The 18,380-nt window shown below is 38.7% G+C and overlaps 1 protein-coding gene across 3 annotated transcripts in view; it reads right to left on the reverse strand.

Moving 5' to 3' along the window:
• LOC111159058 (unc-51 like kinase 4) overlaps positions 1 to 18,380 on the reverse strand; it is a 618,913-nt gene that overhangs the window by 375,916 nt on the left and 224,617 nt on the right. For 2 of the 3 annotated variants that reach the window (XM_022521436.1, XM_022521438.1), the window contains one exon: positions 5,409 to 5,501. The exons of the other annotated variant lie outside the window; for it this stretch is intronic. In XM_022521436.1, the coding sequence (XP_022377144.1) occupies positions 5,409 to 5,501 (93 nt within the window). The remainder of the gene's footprint in view (positions 1 to 5,408; positions 5,502 to 18,380) is intronic. 3 annotated transcript variants of the gene reach the window in all.

Here is an 18,380-nt window from a genome sequence, read left to right on the forward strand (position 1 = left end):
CCATAAAATGCAATGCTTATGCATCTGTTAAAAAGAAGTACAGATGGTATGTGAATTATATCCCAATAAAGCTGTTGTATGTATTTTTAAAAAGAAGTGCAGAATGGTGCATACAGCATACTACCAACCACCACACACACACACACACACACACACACACACATACAGATAAGAGTGGCTTTCTCCTTGGGTAAAAATATGCTTTTCTCTGCATACTCTTCCAAATACTGAAATTTGTAAGGTGTTATATATTAACTCCTAAAAAATCTCTTTTTCTTTTTTTTAAAGATTTATTTATTTAGGGGTACTTGGGTGGCTCAGTCATTAAGTGTCTGCCTTCAGCTCAAGTCATGATCCAAGGGTCCTGGGATCAAGCCCCGCATCAGGCTCCCCACTCAGCAGAAAGCCTGCTTCTTCCTCTCCCACTACCCCTGCTTGTGCTCTCACTCGCTGTGTCTCTCTCTGTCAAATAAATAAATAAAATCTTTAAAAAAATTATTTATATGAGAGAGAGCATGTGTGTGCACATGTGCAAGTGGGAGGAGGAGCAGAAGCAGAGAGAGAATCAGGAGGCCTCCATCTCACAACCCTGAAATCATGACCGGAGCTGGAACCAAGAGTCAGATGCCTAACCAACTGAGCCACCAAGGCACCCCTTAAAATATAAATTTTAAAAATTAAAATAAAATATAAAATCAATCTGGTTGTATCACTCTCCAAGCAAACAGAATCTGTATAAGCTACTATTCAAAGGGACATGAGAATATTTTGGAGTGATGGAAATACTCTGTCTTAATAGAGGCAGTAGTTGCACAGTTGCCCATGTTTCTCAAAACTCAGAAAACTGTATAGCCAAAACAAGTGAATTGTAGCCTATATAAACTGTCCCTCAATAAACCAGACTTAAAAAAATTTTTTTCAAAGCTTGTATGACAACCGAACAACACCAGTAGGAATGCAAATTGCCACAATGAATCTGGAAAACCGCTTGGCAGTATCTACTCAATCTGGGCGAGCACCAGCTCTGTGAGCTAGGACTTCCGCTCCAGCCTGGGTACCCAATAAAGGCACGTGCATGGATTCACCAAGGAGCATGCAAGAGGAAACTCACTGGCCAAACTATTCAAGATGGTGAAAAATAGGAAAGTTGTTCAAAGTAAAATGAACTAGCAGACTACGGTGTATGTGTGCAATGGAAAGCCAGGCAGGAGGTGATTCACTTTGAGGAGTGGCATTGCCAAGACCAAGGAACGGTTTTCAAAGAGCATGAGCAAAAAAATACAAATGCCCCAACAATAGAGATATTCAACCTCACTCATGATGAGAGAAATGTGAATTAAAATTACTCCAAGATAATCTATCTCATCACACTGGAAAAATTCCAGTTTAATGACACATCCTGATGGCAAAGCTGAAAGGAAACAGGCATCCTCAAATATGTTCCTTGGAGATGTAAAATGGTAAAATTCCATGTAAGACAGTTTGGCCATACCTTAAAAAAGTTTTTTCAAATGCATTTATCCTTTGAAACTTAAATACCAGCTTGAGGAATGTATCCCATAAGATGTACAAGATGCATACAAGATGATAGAGATTATTCATTGTTTGCAATATCGCAAGATTACAACTCAAGTCTATCCACTGGACACTAATTAGATGAACTATGATATATCATCCATACAATGTAAGATTCTGTAACTACAAAACCTAACAGGGAAGCTCTTTATATATCGCTATGGAAACAAATGTTAGGGATATAATGTTAAGTGAAAAAAATCAAGTGGCAGAAAAACATACATAATATGCTACTTGTGTGTAAAAGGGAGAAATGAAAAAATACATATGCACATTAGTTTGCATTAGGACACAACATAAACAAAAGTGGTTAGCTATTTGTGATAACAGGAAGCTGAAGTAAGAACAGAATGGATAGAGGAAGGAAAAAGACTTCTCGGTATCTATCTTTTCATAGATATATCTATCTATATATATGCATACATATATATATCTTTTATCTCTTTATCTGTATCTGTCTATATAAATAATATATATGTATATATATATATATATATATATATATATATATATGTGATGTATATGTGCATATAGATAGATAGATGTATTTCCCCCAACAGAAATCTATTTCCAATTCCAAAATGTTACACTTTTTAAAAACTCCAGTTAGGGAGGGGCACCTGGGTGGCTCAGTGGGTTACGCCTCTGCCTTCGGCTCAGGTCATGATCTCAGGGTCCTGGGATCAAGCCCTACATCAGGCTCTCTGCTCATCGGGGAGCCTGCTTCCCCTGCTCTCTCTGCCTGCCTCTCTGGCAAATAAATAAAAATAAAATCTTTAAAAAAAAAAAAACTCCAGTTAGGGAAATAAAAACAAACTCCAAAGTCTAACTACATATTACTTTCCCTCCCCTATCCCTCCCATCAAGAGGTGTGAGTAGACTTTGCAAGTTGCACACAGGTTGCTACAGCCTGTGGGCCTAGGACCTCCCTCTCAAAGTGTGGTGTTGGGAGAGGGTGGGTGGATGGCGATAGGCTTTTAATGCTTTGTTCCACACCTCTGGAGCCTCAGTCAAAACTGTTTGCCTCATTTATAAGAAAAAGCAAACAAACTGTGTGGCTGGTGTCTCAGTCAGTTAAGCGTCTGCCTTTAGCTCCGGTCATGATCTCAGGGTCCTGGGATCAAGCCCCACACTGGGCTCACTTCTCACCAGGGAGCCTGCTTCTCCCTCTCCCTCTGCCCCTCACCCTACTTGTGTTCTCCTTGCACATGCTCTCTCTCAAATAAAATTTAAAAAAAGAAAAGCAAACAGAAGAGTGAATCCAGAAAGAGACCTTATATATAGCAAAGGTGGCATTTAAATGGGTGCTGGAGGGTCATAGGTAGTTTCAGGTATCAAAATTATTTAGATATCTTTGTATTCAATTTTATCTTGTCGATTTAAACTGTTACACAGTATTGTATATTATGGTTATAGTATAATTTAAAAATTATTTTTCTCATCTTAAAAATCATGTGCCTAAGTGGAAATCTTTGTATATATAGGATTTTTTTTCCTCTACAAGAGATACTTTGAAGTAGAACTAAAGATTGAAGGCTATACACCTTTTATAATTTAATTAAATATAGTAAATAAACATTAAGTGGTTCAACATTATCAGTAGGTAAATAAATGCAAAATGAAATCTCATTTTCATACATTAGCAAAGATATCACCAAGAGTATGAATAAATACTGATGTAAAAAATCTTCTAACAATTTTGATAAATAAAAAGGCAAATTCCAGAAAAATACATAGTGATACTACCTCTGATTTTTTTTAAATCAACAACCAGAAACCAAAGTCATTTATTCCTGTATATGCATATTGAACTTAAAAACCCAGAAAAGATTCAGGACAGATACACACCAAAACAACAACTATTACCCCTGGGACAGAGACCTGTGTATGGCAGTGTGAGAGGGAACAAGGAAGCCTAGAGGACCTCTTGATTTTACTGCTGGATTATAATGCACACACAATACATTCAGATGTTACTTGTCAAACTAAAGCAAAGAAAAACATTTATAAAAATTGTTCATTGAATTCTGCTTGTAAACTTAAAAAAAAATAAAGTGTCTTCCAAGACTACTCATTTTCAAAATAAAAAGACTGTATATAGGTCATCGACTTCACTAGGTTCTTCCCCTCAATGTGAGGAAATTCACATGAATTTCACAGCGAGCTGGCAAGAAGAGAAAGGATTCTAGAAAGCATGCAACATGAGTGAGCAAGAGTCAGCACTAAAAAAGTAAATGCAACCTGCCCCATCTAATGGAAGGATACAGTTAGCATACAGTATTAGTGCCTGGTATCAAAACTCCAGTAAAGAAGTAACTATATGAATTTATATTTGACTTCTAATACAAATACACTCTATAATGAAATTTCTTCTGTAGGAAGAGAAAACAGTACCTTTGAGTGACAAGTCTGGAGGGCTCATTGGTCAGGCTTTTAAAGGGCTATACAGACACAGGATTTAGAATTGGCAAGGGGAAATGCTCCCCAAATTCTTTTGCAACATGACATTGAGAGTACAAGGTAGTATTTCTATGTCGCTATCTGGAAACGAATGAGGCTGCTCAGAGCACAGGAAACGGGCCTGAAATTACTTTAGCGTCAGCCCTGCAGATGATCCAAAGCCCAAGAGCACCTTGGCAGCCCAGGGACACAGTCATGACATGCCACCAGAAAGGTTGCGGTTCAGCCTTTCACCCATAACAGGTGTTTACTACTAACACTGAATGTGGCTCATCACTACACAATACCTTCCATGGCAGTACAACAGAGCAGATGAAAACAAGATGGTTGGGGCTGTGTGACTTAGTTCTTTCCTAAAGACCAACCATAGAGGTGTCCAAACCCAAAGGTTCTCGGCCATCACCTAACAACTACAACTAGCTTTCCTGACGGAAAGCAAGGAGGGCCTCCTCTTCTCTGCCCCTTCTATGGACCTGGGGCTCTCTCTGACCAACTCTCCTGTCCCAGACTGAAAGCAGTTGCCACTCTTCTAGAAAATAGCTCTAAAATATTTGGCAACATCACACATAGTATCTTCTATAGAGGCAAAAGCTCTCCCCTGCTGAATAAAAGCAGGCCAGTTTAACAAAATGGTAGAAAATAGGAGTCTATAAATACTAGACAGATTGAATAAACAACTGCTCAGTACAACAGGAAGCCCCAATTGACACTTTAAAGTATGTGTTATTTTTTCTTTTTTTAAAAAAAGATTTTATTTATTTATTTGACACAGAGAGAGATCACAAGTAGGCAGAGAGGCAGGCAGAGAGAGAGGGAGAAGCAGGCCCCCCGCTGAGCAGAGAGCTCGATGTGGGGCTCGATCCAGGACCCTGAGATCATGACCTGAGCCGAAGGCAGAGGCTTAACCCTCTGAGCCACCCAGGTGCCCCTAGTTTTTTCTCTTTAAAGAATTTATAATTTTTTAAAATATTTTATTTATTTGACAGAGAGAGTGAGAAAGCATAAGCAGGGGGAGCAGCAGAGCGAGAGGGAGAAACTGGCTCCCCGCGGGACTCAATTCAGAACTTTGGAATCATGACCTGAGCTGAAGGCAGACACTTAACTAATTGAGCCACCCAGGCACCCCAACAATTTATAATTTTAAAGCATCATGAATTCCAGAGTATGCAAACTCTAGTAAGGGATAAAAATATAAGAATAAGACCCAAAATCTCATAAAAGAAAGGTAACACAAACCATCAAACATGAGAAATGACCACTTTGGTGACTCAAATGTTACTCTTTCAGAAACTCATCATCTCTAGCATTTTTAGACCATATAAAATTCATTTTACAGCTGAAAAACAGGCAAAAGAAAGCTGGAGCTATAGTACCTGGTGAAAGTTGGGTTGTGTTCTGTCATCGCAACTAGCAATTTCAGAGCATATGCTGGGACTGGGTCAGGCTCTATGAGGATGTGCTCATACCTGCAATGATAAAGTGATTACAAACGGATTCAGTGGTTTTCTTCACTTCATGTCTCCTCTGAACAACAGAAGCCATACACCATAAAGTGCAAACATAGAGATACCAGAATAAACATATGAGCAATAGGACCTGGTAAGGGATACTTAACCTAATGGAACTTCGAAGAGCTTCACTCGGCCACAGGGCTTGAGGACACCAACCTGCCTCACAGAGGTCTGTTTGGGGAAGAGTTAATGAGACAATCCAGTAAAAGGATTAGTATTGGGCTGCACACATGGTAAAAGATAGAAGGAAAAGGAAGCATTTGTGGCAGGGTCCCCAAGAGCACCTTCAAATTCAGAGATGCGCTCATGATGGAGACTCAGTAGGGCTACATGGCTAGGATACACAGATGAATCCTAGAGGAGAAGGACACAGGTGGAGACTGGAGGATTCTGTGCACAGGCTTCCTTATGCTCTCTCCCTCCCATAAGAGGTCAATCAGAGAATAATCTTGTCCCCAGCAACAAAAATGCAACACATGCATGTGATGTTTCTGCCCATCAGAGACTCAAGTGACCAAGGCTCTTCTTGGGGGCTGGACACATTAGCAACTTCTAACAAGAGTCAAAATCGCTCCTAAGAGGAAAGCTGGCATTCAGCATAAACCCTGCCATCTGCACAAGAGACCAGGCAGCCTGAACTACTCCCAGCAGTTAAATGGGGCTGGAAACACTCTGAGCACCAAGTTCTAAGTCGCCATCCTGCCAAGGTCCAGCCTCTCGTCCAGCAAGCGGTCGTTCCTAAGGGGAGCAGTCGCAGACCTGCTACGTTCACTCTTTTCTACATAATATTCTTCTTATGAAAACTTTAAAATCTGAAACAATTATTGCCAGAAAGAATAAAACTTAAAAATAAATGAAAAAAAGGTCTCTATTATTATTAACTAAAAGTTTCAGCAACACAGTTCAGACGGTGCCCGCATGTTATCTGTGAGGCAGACGCTGGTTTGCAGGGGCGTCTCACCTACTCAAGTTCAGCTATCTGGTCTACAGCACCGCGGAGGTGCTCAAGATAGAAGTGTCAGATGAAGGGATGTACAGACAGTTGGAGAAATGGATGGACATATGAACAAACAAACCAATTAACTTTTTGACTCTACTCTCTGGAACATCCAACAACTAAAAAGGGAGTAATCTATCTCCTCAAACCCAAAATGTATATTTAAAAATCCATGACATGAAGCGGATGCTTTTCATCTGGCGAATAGGGCCCCAGGCTCTTACTCAGAGCCTATTTACTCTCATTTTGGAAATCATTATATAACCAGCTTAATTATGTAGCCTCTAATCCCACAGCCATTAAAAAGGAGCCAAGTAAAGGGAAGACAGGGACTATTACAGAATGAAGTGGGACTTGAAGGCATAGGAAAAAAAAAAAAAAAAAAAAAGCAAACCCACAAACTCCAAACAGAGAGAAGTCTGGGGAGCATTTAACGTAGAAACAGCAGCTGCTCGTACCTCAATGGGACCAGAGGGCCCATTACACACCATAATGCTCAAAATGGGGGTAGTGAGTCAAGAAAATGTTCAACTGGGTAGAGTGCTCTGTTTAAGGAGGCAGGAAGTACCATATTTTAGAAAGATTTCTTATAAAATATTTTTAAATTATAGCAATTAAAAGTTTTGCTCAGGTATGACAAAGATAAAAGTCAAAATGCCAATCACTCATAATAAAATCATAAATGTTAATAAATCAAAGAGAATGGCATGTTAAAAAACAGTACGGCACAACCTAAGCATCAGTAATTTCAGGAGTGAAAAAAATCAAATTTAGGAAAACAATATGTTTTATCATCTGAATAAAACAAAATGCAAGGAAACACCTTTAGAGGTGATAAAAATTTAACATCCAGGTTGAACTCTTTCTAAAACAGGAACAATTCAGCATATTAGAGAGAAATCATTATTCCTTTCTAGAAGAGTCTTGTAAAATAAAAAGCTCTTACATCCTAAGTTGGGGGCACCCAAGAATGGTTTGCTAGAAAGACTTACAGAAAAGCTGTTAAGCTAATAATTATGGTGTGTTACAGTGAATACCAGTGTAGATGAAAGGCTCATAGGGCAGAGTTCAGGTGGGACCAGGAGCAAGCTGTCAGCTGTCCTTTCCTAATGGAGGCGGCTGGACAGAGCTGACCCTCCAAGCAACACTGTGGACAACACACGGGCTGTACTGCCAGGTAGGGAAGCTCTCTAGAGCACTAGTGTCCAAAGTTGCATTAGAGGTCAGTCACATGGGTACGGCCATGTGTCTGCATGCTAACCTTAGTTGCTCAGTCTCCAGCCCCTCCAGGGGTCAAGTTGATATGCTATAGCCCAAGGCCTCCACCAAAATTCACATTGTTAGCATAAATATCTGGCACAGCTCAAGGACTCCTGTATACAGAGACTCTCTTATCAAGCAGGATAGTCCAAAGGCTCAGAAGTTATCTCCCAGAAGAAGGTCAAGGGTCAGTCTCTCTTTAACTTGTAGGGCTTGAACACTCCACATTTCCTAAGTTAGCTCTTCAGGGCACACGTCCTGAAAAAGGAAACTGAGGCACTGAGTTTAAAGTGAGGCATTAAGTCAGATAAGAGAAGGATGTACCCTTCTGCTGCCAACCAGTATTTGGAAATTGTCAGCCAGAGAATTTCAATGGAAATGGAAATGGGAGGCTTCTGATGAGTCACACAAACAGGATGGATGACGCCCCCCCGCACCCCATCCTCATTCCCAGACTTAGCTGAATCACTGAGGAAAGGACCACAAGCCTATAAATTTACAAAAGCTTCCCATGTAATCTTCTGTACTTTTCTTGTGGAAAGTACAAGAGAAAATGTGGACAACTGGTTAGAAATGTAATAAACAATCCCAAGAAGACTGAGAAGACACAAACTATTTTAAAATAGAACTAATAGGAATATGTAGAATCTACATTTAAAAAGAACACAAGGATGAAGCTTCACTGACTGAAATTCAAATGTCTTAAGCTGTTTGAGGTCATCTAACCTGGAAATGGGAGGGAGAGATGAATCTTGTACCGGCCTGTGCATGAGAATGTTCCCAAAAAATACTGTTATGTTTTTCTACCCTTAGGGAAAAAAAGAAAAAAGGTAAGAGTCATAATAAATATGTTTAGAATACAAATACTGAATACATTGAATATACTTTCATTTCATCAAAGATAGGTTTGTAATGGTCAGCAAGAACTAGCCAGAAGAATGCTGTGATTTATTAAGCTTGTCTTCTAAACAGAGATAAAGCATCTGAGCTGATGGTCATTGGATCTTGCACTCCTCTGAATGTGACTTGGCAGGAAACAAAGAGTGATGAGTCCGGACTCCTGAAAAGGCCTGGAAGGAGACTGAACAGGGGAGAGCTGGCCCATTCTGATGGACAGGGGCTGGAGAGGAGTGCTCCATGTGCCTTGAGCCTGGATACAGACTGAGATCGCTAACAACATAAGCCCCTACTCTTCTAGTTCTAGAATCCTCCCAAATAAGGGGTCTTTTCCAGGTCCCAAACAGCTGGAACCCAGGCAGGAAAAGCCCTTTGTACTAAATCCACATCAACCCCAAAGGAGAGAACACACTTCTAAAACTTCTAAAAATCATATATTTAGAGATCCAAGGGATGTTCTCTTCCCTATCTTGCTAAGTGCCTGTGAAACTGGAGCCCAATTAGGTAAGCTGTCAGGAAGTGGAAACAGGCTATCAGAGTAACTCTGCATCATTGGGAGAAGTTACTCTGGAAAAGTGAGCAAAGATCTGACCAAGTGGAAAGAAGAATCTGTTCCGCTGGGGGTAAGGGGAGGCCCATATCTTGAAGAGGACCACTCTGCTTGGAGTAAGCCACAAATTCACATTTCTACGTCTCAGTGGGGTGGGCTCTGAGAATTTTAGGGGAAAGAAGGATTCAAGAATAGAATATCCAAGGAACTTTAGAAGGAAGCACAATGAGGAAGATCCTGCTAAATGAAAAGCTGAATTACTTTATAAAATCTTAATAATTATTAAGTGTTGTGAGATCAAGAACATACATTTAAACTAAGGAAAGAAAGGTGACATACATTGGACAAGAAAGAGTGATCTTAGAAAAGGGGTTAGAATGGTTAGGACATATCTTATGAAAATATATCACCAATAAATTAAGAATTAAAAAATTTTAACTTCCACTAAAATACTAACATGAGTAAATATTCACATAATCTTGAGTGAAGCACTTTGAAGCATGACAAAAGAAATGAATCAAAAAATATTTATAGCTTTAAAGTTTTTAAGTAGTATTTCTCAGTGGCAAAACCTCCATAAATGAATCAAATGAGGGGAAAATTTGCAGAATGTTGGCAGAACAGAGTGGATAGTCTTAATATATAAAAGGCTATTGCAAACCAATAAATATCCAACCAAAAAAAAATAGTGGACAAAATACATCCAGGAAGAATATAAATGGCCAAGAAGCATGGAGGGAAATGGCCAACTTCACTAACATCTAAAGGAATTCAAGAGATAACAAGAGTACAGCAAAATAAGTTCATAAAAGGAAGCTGGTAATATAAACTCTTCATCATCTCTGAAAAAAAATTTGCCAAAACCTATCAAATGCCCTTAAAAATGTATTTAGTATTATAGTGATTCTAACCCTAGAGATTCAACAAAAAGAAAAGTATGTACCCAAAGATGTAGCCCAAAAAGTGGCTCTTTGCTGCAGTATATATAATTATGAAACACTGGGAAAATCCTAGATATTCAGTAACTGGAAATTGTTCAAATCATTTTTAGTACATTTATAAATGTAGATAAGTAGAATACAAGGCAGTAATCCACTTATATTGGGATAGACAGAGATATTCACAGTATGGTATGTGGGAATTGGCAGGAAAGACAGGTTCTAAGGAGGAAATTTCAGAAAATACTAAGTAAATCTTACCACAAACAGAGAAACCATATTGAAAAGCAGGCAGATATTAACATAAAATGGTAGGCGAGAGACAAAATGTGAAAAGCCTTGAATGGCTGGGTAATGTGAATGTTACTTTCTACAATGCAAAGGTTTCTGAGCAAGGGACAATATGTGTTTAAAGGCATATCTAACAGAATACAAGATGGATTCAAAGCTTGGAGCATAGAGGAAAGAAATGTGTGGGGTTAGCTCAAGAGAAGACTGCCAAACAGCAAAGGCATGAAGGTGAAACCTGCCTGTGGAGAAGGCTGAGGACCTCCCCACCAGATGGCTGTGAAAGGAGTAGAGAAACTACTCTTAGATATTTTCTGTACAGTTTTGTCCAAAAATTGATCTTGGTGCTATCTTGAGTCAACTCCAAAATTTTATAAACTGAGAAAGGTATGAACCAAATAAAGAGTTGACATCTTGAGAATTTTTCAGTCTTGTGATTTTTATGTGACCTGATATTCTGTTGTCTTGCATGGAGGCATAGATATTTAAGTATATCAGAAGTTAAACAGATACATAAGTAGGTGGAGAAACAGGAAAATGGTATATACAAACATATATATTTATATATTTTAATATTTTTAAGTGAAAGAAAGGTATGACTTCAAAATAAGTGTTAAATATAATTTCAGAGAGTAAACCCTCAGCTCTTCTGGATCTCTTCAACAAAACCAACAGCAAATTTTTATTACAAAGCCCTGAAAGGCTTTAAAAAAAAAAAAGGCTTCAATAAAGCAACACTCAAAGTTAACCAAATATTATCCAAAGGACTGGAGCATTAGAATTATCCTGATTCAGAAGGATACAAGAATATCTGTCCTTACTTTAACTCTGAGATTATCCTACTTTAGATTCCTAGAGGTTGTATCGCAGGAGGGATCACTGTACCTCAATGCACTGCTTTAGGAAGACACTCAAAACATAGAAGGATTAAGTAAAAGGAACAAAGTAGAACATTATGATGCTTCTTTAGGCTATAAAAATAGTTGTGATTCAAATTTTATCTATAAAATAAAATTATCTGAGAGAAAGCTAAAACTGAAATACTCTGTTCTGATTTCCATCAGAGATGGCCAGGTTCACATCTATTTTAACATAGGATATTTGTGGTTAAGGGAGACAAAGGCACAATAAAGAACCATCTGGATGCCCGTTAAGTCACCAACACATAAGCCAGGTAGTCAAACTCACGACTTTTACTAGATATTATTTCAAATCCAGATAAAGAGCTCTACAGTGTATTGCCACTAATGGAATCCACTTACAAATTCCAATTTCTAAGAGAAAATACAATTCTAATTTGTAAAAAATATAGCTCTTTCTGAGATTCTAAAAAACAAAGTCTTAATAATTTATGAAGTCATTATGGCCCTGATGATTGCACAGGTCACAAGAGAATTATAAAGAAGAAAGGCAATACCCATTTTCCCCAGGAGAGAAATGCTGAATGCCATATTGTCATAAAAACACTGTAAGCACATTTATATCAGCATGATCTCTTTTCAAAACACACAAAGCTAAAAGAAAATATGAAAACTAAAATACATGTTGGTAAAGTACTTCCAGCCTAGCAAAGGCAAATTCCATAGAGATTTTCCCCATGGCTTGCTACCTGGCATAAAGCTTTTCCTGACTATTCTACCTAAAACAACCCCTTCCTCTTTCTCCTTATGATCATTCTCTATCCCCTGACACTGTTTTATGTTTTGTTTTTCTTTACAGTGCTCAAAATTAACTGCAATCATCTTATTTATCTGTTTACTGCTTTGTCTCACCCACTAGAATGTAATTGCACTGAGGGGCAGGGATCCAATCTTACCCACCATAGCATCCCCAGTGCCTGGCATGTGGAAGTCACTCAAAATATATTTATTGAGGGGAGGGAAGGAGAGAGGGCTTTAAACCTCATATACACAATCACAAAATGTAGTACAAATGACATGATCTACCTTTGTATGAATATTAAAATTTCCTCTTTCCCAAGAAGAGCAATGGTGTCTTTCCTGAGTGAACCAGATCTAGTCCCATTTATGGCTAAATACTGAAAGAGCAATGTCCTCACCTTGTGGAGCAAGTCTTGGGGGAAAAAACAGTCAGAAGAAGACTACTTTCGATACTACAAGTCCATTGATAATGAATTTGATATTAAACTTCTGAGAGGTGTCAATTTTAATTGATGGAGTCACTCTGGACTCAAGTTTCATTAAATATTGCCTCTTCTGCATGAACCTTTCAAATCAAATCTTGTCTCTCTGCTGAAGGAAATCATAGCAATTTCCTGAGTATATATGGTTATCTTTCTTCCCAGGAAAAAACTTTTTCTCGTGAATCAGTTACATTAGTGGCATTCCAACCATCTCAGAGCGGGTGAGACTGAAAGAGGGAAGGAGAGGAGCAAGAAGTAAGAGCACATGCACCAAGTGTGGCAGAACCAAGATTTCATCGCAAGTTTATTCTAATCACAAGACCCAGACTACCAAAGGCCAACATCACCAACTTTAGCATGCAGAGTCTTCTCCAACTGGTGGCAGGGAGACAAGGAACTCAGAAAGGCTGCAAGCACAAGGGAGGTTTGACAATTGTTGCTGACGTAAAGATGGAGGGAACAGTGAGAAGAAATGTGGGCACGCTAACGGAACACAAGGCAGCACAGAAACAAGGACTCTGGTCCTATGACTGTGTACTGAGGTGAATAATGGGCCCAAATCCGTCCATGTCCTAACCCCCAGTACCTGTGAATATGACTTTATTTGGAAGAAGCCATGCAGATGTGGTTAAGGATCTCAAGATAATTTAAGGTAGGCCTTAAACATAATGACAGATATCCTTATATGAGAAAAGGAGAGACAAACTCAAGGCGGACACAGGGGAGAAGGCCACGTGAAAAAAAGAGGCAGAGATTGGAGTGGACGTAGCTATAAACCCAAGACTGTTGGCAGCCATCAGAAGCCAGGAGAGAGGCATGGTTTCTCCCTCAGAGCATCCAAAAGGAAACTAACACTGCCAAGACTTTGAATTTGAACTTCTGACCTCCTGAACTATCAAAAATAAATTTCTCTTGTTTTAAGCCAGTCAGTGTGTGGTAATTCAGCCTTAAGAAATGAATGCAAACTATGAGAAACTGAATTCTGCCAACAACCTGACCGAGCCCAGAAGCAGGTTTCTCTCATAGTCTCCAGGCAAGGACTCAGACCAGGGACACCTGACTTCAGGGGTGTGAGATCCAGGACAGAGATCCCAGTCACGCTTTGTCAGACTTCCCACCTACAGAACTAAGTAGATGTTGGTTTAAGCCACTCAGTGTGTGATAATTTGTTATGCACCAATACAGAGCTAATGGAAAATTCAGAGTTTAATATTCTTGTGTTATTACATTAGTTAATTCTCATGATGCAACGTTACAAGGAAGTTTTGATGGTGAGCATCTTTTTCTTGTTCCTGATTTTAATGGAAAAGCCTTTGAGTAGTATTTCAAAACTGTGATCAAAAGAGTTCTGGGAGATGGTAATAGATAAGCCATAGGAAATAGTGTCTTAAGGTCATAAAATGTTGAGAAACACTGAGCTTCAGAAAGTTAAATGGGTGAATTGTGAAATTCAAAAGCCAAGGGATAGTAAACACACAAAATGTTTCAGAAAGAACATGTGTTCTGTGGCAGGTCTATGAACATTACACAGGCACACTGTTGAAGGAAGTTGGCTTCAACATTTAATTTATACTTAACTAAACATTTTTATTTGCAGGACTTACAGACTTGTTCAGTTAAAAAGTATTAATGTCTGAAATATTTGGCTCTACCACACAGTACACGTTCCAAAAAGGCTGTGCCTGTCTTGGTCGTTATTATATTCCCAGAAACTAGAAATATGCCTATATAGTAAGATGTACTCAATTAGTGCCAATGAATAAATAAGCTGATTGGGAGAAAAAACATTCTCTCTCCAGCTCACTTCATGTAACTATCCCATGCAGCTGTCCACTGGAAACAAGCTGGCCTGTTTACCACTCACTACTCTGTGCATTCCACACCTTTGCATAACCCAATCTTGCCTAGAAGACCTACTGTTTTTCTATGCAACCCTACCTAGATTTCAAAATCTAACTGAAATACCACCTCTCTATCAGTGGTATTATAATTTTCCACACAGAAAAGGCACTAAACCAATACTTACAACTAAAGTTCCATCTCTTCAGAAAGCAAAGCATGTACACGGCAAAGAGGTAACACTTCTTTTATATTAATACATGAATTTATATAGAAAGCAATCCATCCAGGATATTTATGATAGATGAGGTGATGGTTAATTTTATGTGTTAACTTGACTGGGCCACATGAGCACAGTTATTTGGTCAAACATCATTCTGGGTCTGTCTGGATGAGATTAACATTTGAGTCAGTAAACTAAGTAAAGCAGATTGCCCTCCCTCATGTGGGTGGGCCTCATCTAATCAGTTCAAGACCTGGGTAAAACAAAAAGGCCGAGTGAAAGAGAACACCTCTGTTCTACTGCACTGAGCTGGGACATTGTTCTTCAGCCACCTTTGGACTGGAAGCATCGGCTCTTCTTCAGTCTCCAGCCTGTCAGCTTTCAGACTGGTATATACCCTACCAGCTGGCCTGGTTCTCAGGCCTTCGGACTCAAGCCAGAACTACACCATAGGCTCTCTGGGTCTCTAGCCTGCAGACTGCTGATCTTGGGCCGTCTCAGCCTCTATAGTCATGTGAGCAAATTACCTTATTGTAAATCTCTTTCTTTATATACATACATCCTACCGGTTCTATTTTTCTGAGAACCATAACTAATATTTAATAAGATATTTATTCTTACAACTGAGTTTTCATTCATATCACTAGCAGTTCTGATAAGCACCGGAACACAGGTATTACATGGTATTTAACAAGATTAAATTACTGTGCTCCCTGAACATTTTGTTAAGGTTTTTAGAAGAGACATCCACTCTTTCCAGAGGATCAACACCCAGGAACCATTTAACCACCAAGTAGAAAGAGCCTTTCTGAGAACAAAGCCACATAGCTGTAGACACAAACACACAGGAATGTCGACATCACTCACACCCCTGAATCCAGCTATATTTGATGCCAGCACAAGCTCATAATGTGAGCACAGAGTATTTTCCAAATTAGTTTGAGTGTTACTGTTTGCAAATAAAAGTCCTAACGTAACACTTCCGTGTAAAAACTGGAAAGCCTACTGTATATGTGCATGAAAAGCCTATCCTCTTGGCTTTAGCCAAAGTATTAAAGTCAAAGAAAGATTAAAACTTTTTTTCTTGAAAGATTTTATTTATTTATTTGACAAAGAGAGACACAGTGAGACAGGGAACACAAGCTGGGGTAGTGGGAGAGGAGGAAGCAGGCTTCCTGCTGAGCAGGGAGTCCAACATTGGGCTCAATCCCAGGACCCTGGGATTATGACCTTAGCCGAAGGCTGATGCTCAACAACTGAGCCACCCAGGCACCCCGAAAGTAAGATTAAAACTTTAACAAAATTATGGGGCACCTAGGTGGCTTAGTCAGTTAAACGTCTGCCTTCAGCTCAGGTCATGATCCCAGGGTCCTGGGATGGAACCCCACATAGTACTCCCTGTTCAGGAGAGAGCCTGCCTCTCTCTCCCTCTGCTGCTCCCACTGCTGGTGCTGTCAAATACATAAATAAAATCTTTTTAAAAAAATTTCAACAAAATTAAAAATATGGATATTAGTATGTATATTTGACAAGCCGAAGCCAATGCCATGTCACTCTTATAAACTGTAGAAACTTCACTATTCTTTCACTAACATACAAGAGACATACAAGATTTTATTAGTTTCAGGTGCACATCATGGGATTCGATATTTTTGTACATTATAAAATGATCCCTATGATAAGTCTAGTTACCGTTATCTGTCACTGTATGGTACAATATTATTGATGTTGGGTAAGCTGCACGTAACATCCCTCAACTTATTTATTTTATAACTGCAAGCTTATACTTTTTAAAATTATTTTTATTATTATTTTATTAACATACAATGTATTATGTATGTTGTATGTACAACATAACAATGTATTATTTACCCCAGGGGTACAGGTATATGAATCATCAGGCTTACATACTTCACAGCACTCACCATATCACATACCCTCCCCAATGTCCATAACCAACAAGCTTATACCCTTAACCCCCTTCACCTATTTCACCAGCCTCCCGCATTCCCCCCACCACCCTCTTCAGGTAACCAACAGTTTATTTCCTGTATCTATGAGGCTGTTTTTGTTTTAATTGTTTTGTTTTTTTAGATTTCACATACAAGTGAAACCATATGGTACTTGTCATTCTCTGTCTGCTTTATTTCACTTAGCATAATATCCTCTAGGTCCATTCACGTTGTCACAAATGGCAAGATTTCTCATCATTCTTAAGTCATATATTCACCTACTCAGTGAAGAATATGAATTTTCTTTGATTAGCATTTCTAAACTTACAATCACTAAGAGCTGTCATCAAAGACCAAACTCCTTGCCAAGATTTCTAGTTTTCCAGAATCAAGGTTAAATGAATACATTAGATTTCATTTTTAAGTTTTTATTTAACATTTACTGAGCCCTTACTATACATGCTGGCTAGGCACATTCAGCAATACCTATTTTAATGGCTATTTCACCTCTTTGAAGTATGTGCTATTACTATTATTATTGTTCTATCACAATCTTCCTTTTAAAGGTTACTAAGGTAAGGTTATAATAAATGTACCAGAGCTATTATTGTCAAGAGTGTACCGTGCCCCACACACTATACTAAGCTTCACAAGACGTATCCTATTTAATCCCCACAACTATCTTCTGAGGTAGATACTACTGCCCCCATTCTGGGAGATTAGAAAACAAGGCCAAAAGAACAAAATGTAGAGCCAAGATCTATGCATCACATCAGAGTCAGTCCACAAGCTTTGAAAACAACTTGTACTATATTCCAATCAATTCTGTAATATTATCCAAAGTAGATTTCAAATTGCTTAATGAACACCTGAACTCATCTACATTACTTCTGTTCTTGAGTTGTCATGTGGTTTTATTTGTATTTTCCTCCATAATTCCTCAACTCTGGAAAAAGATACACATTATAGGAAGTGCATACTATTTATTCCAAATCAGATGAGTAAAACAAAAGTGTGGAATTATAGATTTAACACTTTTTATTTTACAAACTCTTCCAAAAGTGGGCAAACTCCAGATAGGAAGAAATTTTATTTCATATTTGCATGGGTGTTAACCAGCTTTGGTAACCTGTGAGGTCCTCACCAATCAGAATGGCTAAAATTAACAAGTCGGGAAACAACAGATGTTGGCGAGGATGTGGAGAAAGGAGAACCCTCCCCTACACTCTTGGTGGGAATGCAAGCTGGTGCAGCCACTCTGGAAAACAGTATGGAAGTTCCTGAAAAGTTGAAAATAGAACTACCCTATGAGCCAGCAGCTGCACTACTGGGAATTTACCCGAAAGGTACAAGTGTAGTGATGCGAAGGGGCACAATGTTTACAGCAGCAATGTCCACAATAGCCAAACTATGAAAAGAACCCAGATGTCCATTGACCAAGAAATGGATAAAGAATATATGGTACATTAATTTATACAATGGAATACTACTCAGGCATCAGAAAAAAAAAAAACAAAACAAAACCAAAATCTTGCCATTTGCAACAATGTGGATGGATCTAGAGGTATTACACTAAGTGAAATAAGTCAATCAGAAAAAGACAATTATCATATGATGTCACTGATATGTGGAATTTAAGAAACAAAACAGAGGATCACAGGGGAAGAGAAGAAAAAATAAGAAATTAGAGAGGGAGACAAACCATCAGAGACTCATAAGCATAGGAAACAAACTGAGGGCTGTTGGA

This window comes from Enhydra lutris, unplaced genomic scaffold, assembly GCF_002288905.1.
Source record: "Enhydra lutris kenyoni isolate GAN:26980312 unplaced genomic scaffold, ASM228890v2 scaffoldscaffold66, whole genome shotgun sequence".
Lineage (NCBI taxonomy): Eukaryota > Metazoa > Chordata > Mammalia > Carnivora > Mustelidae > Enhydra > Enhydra lutris.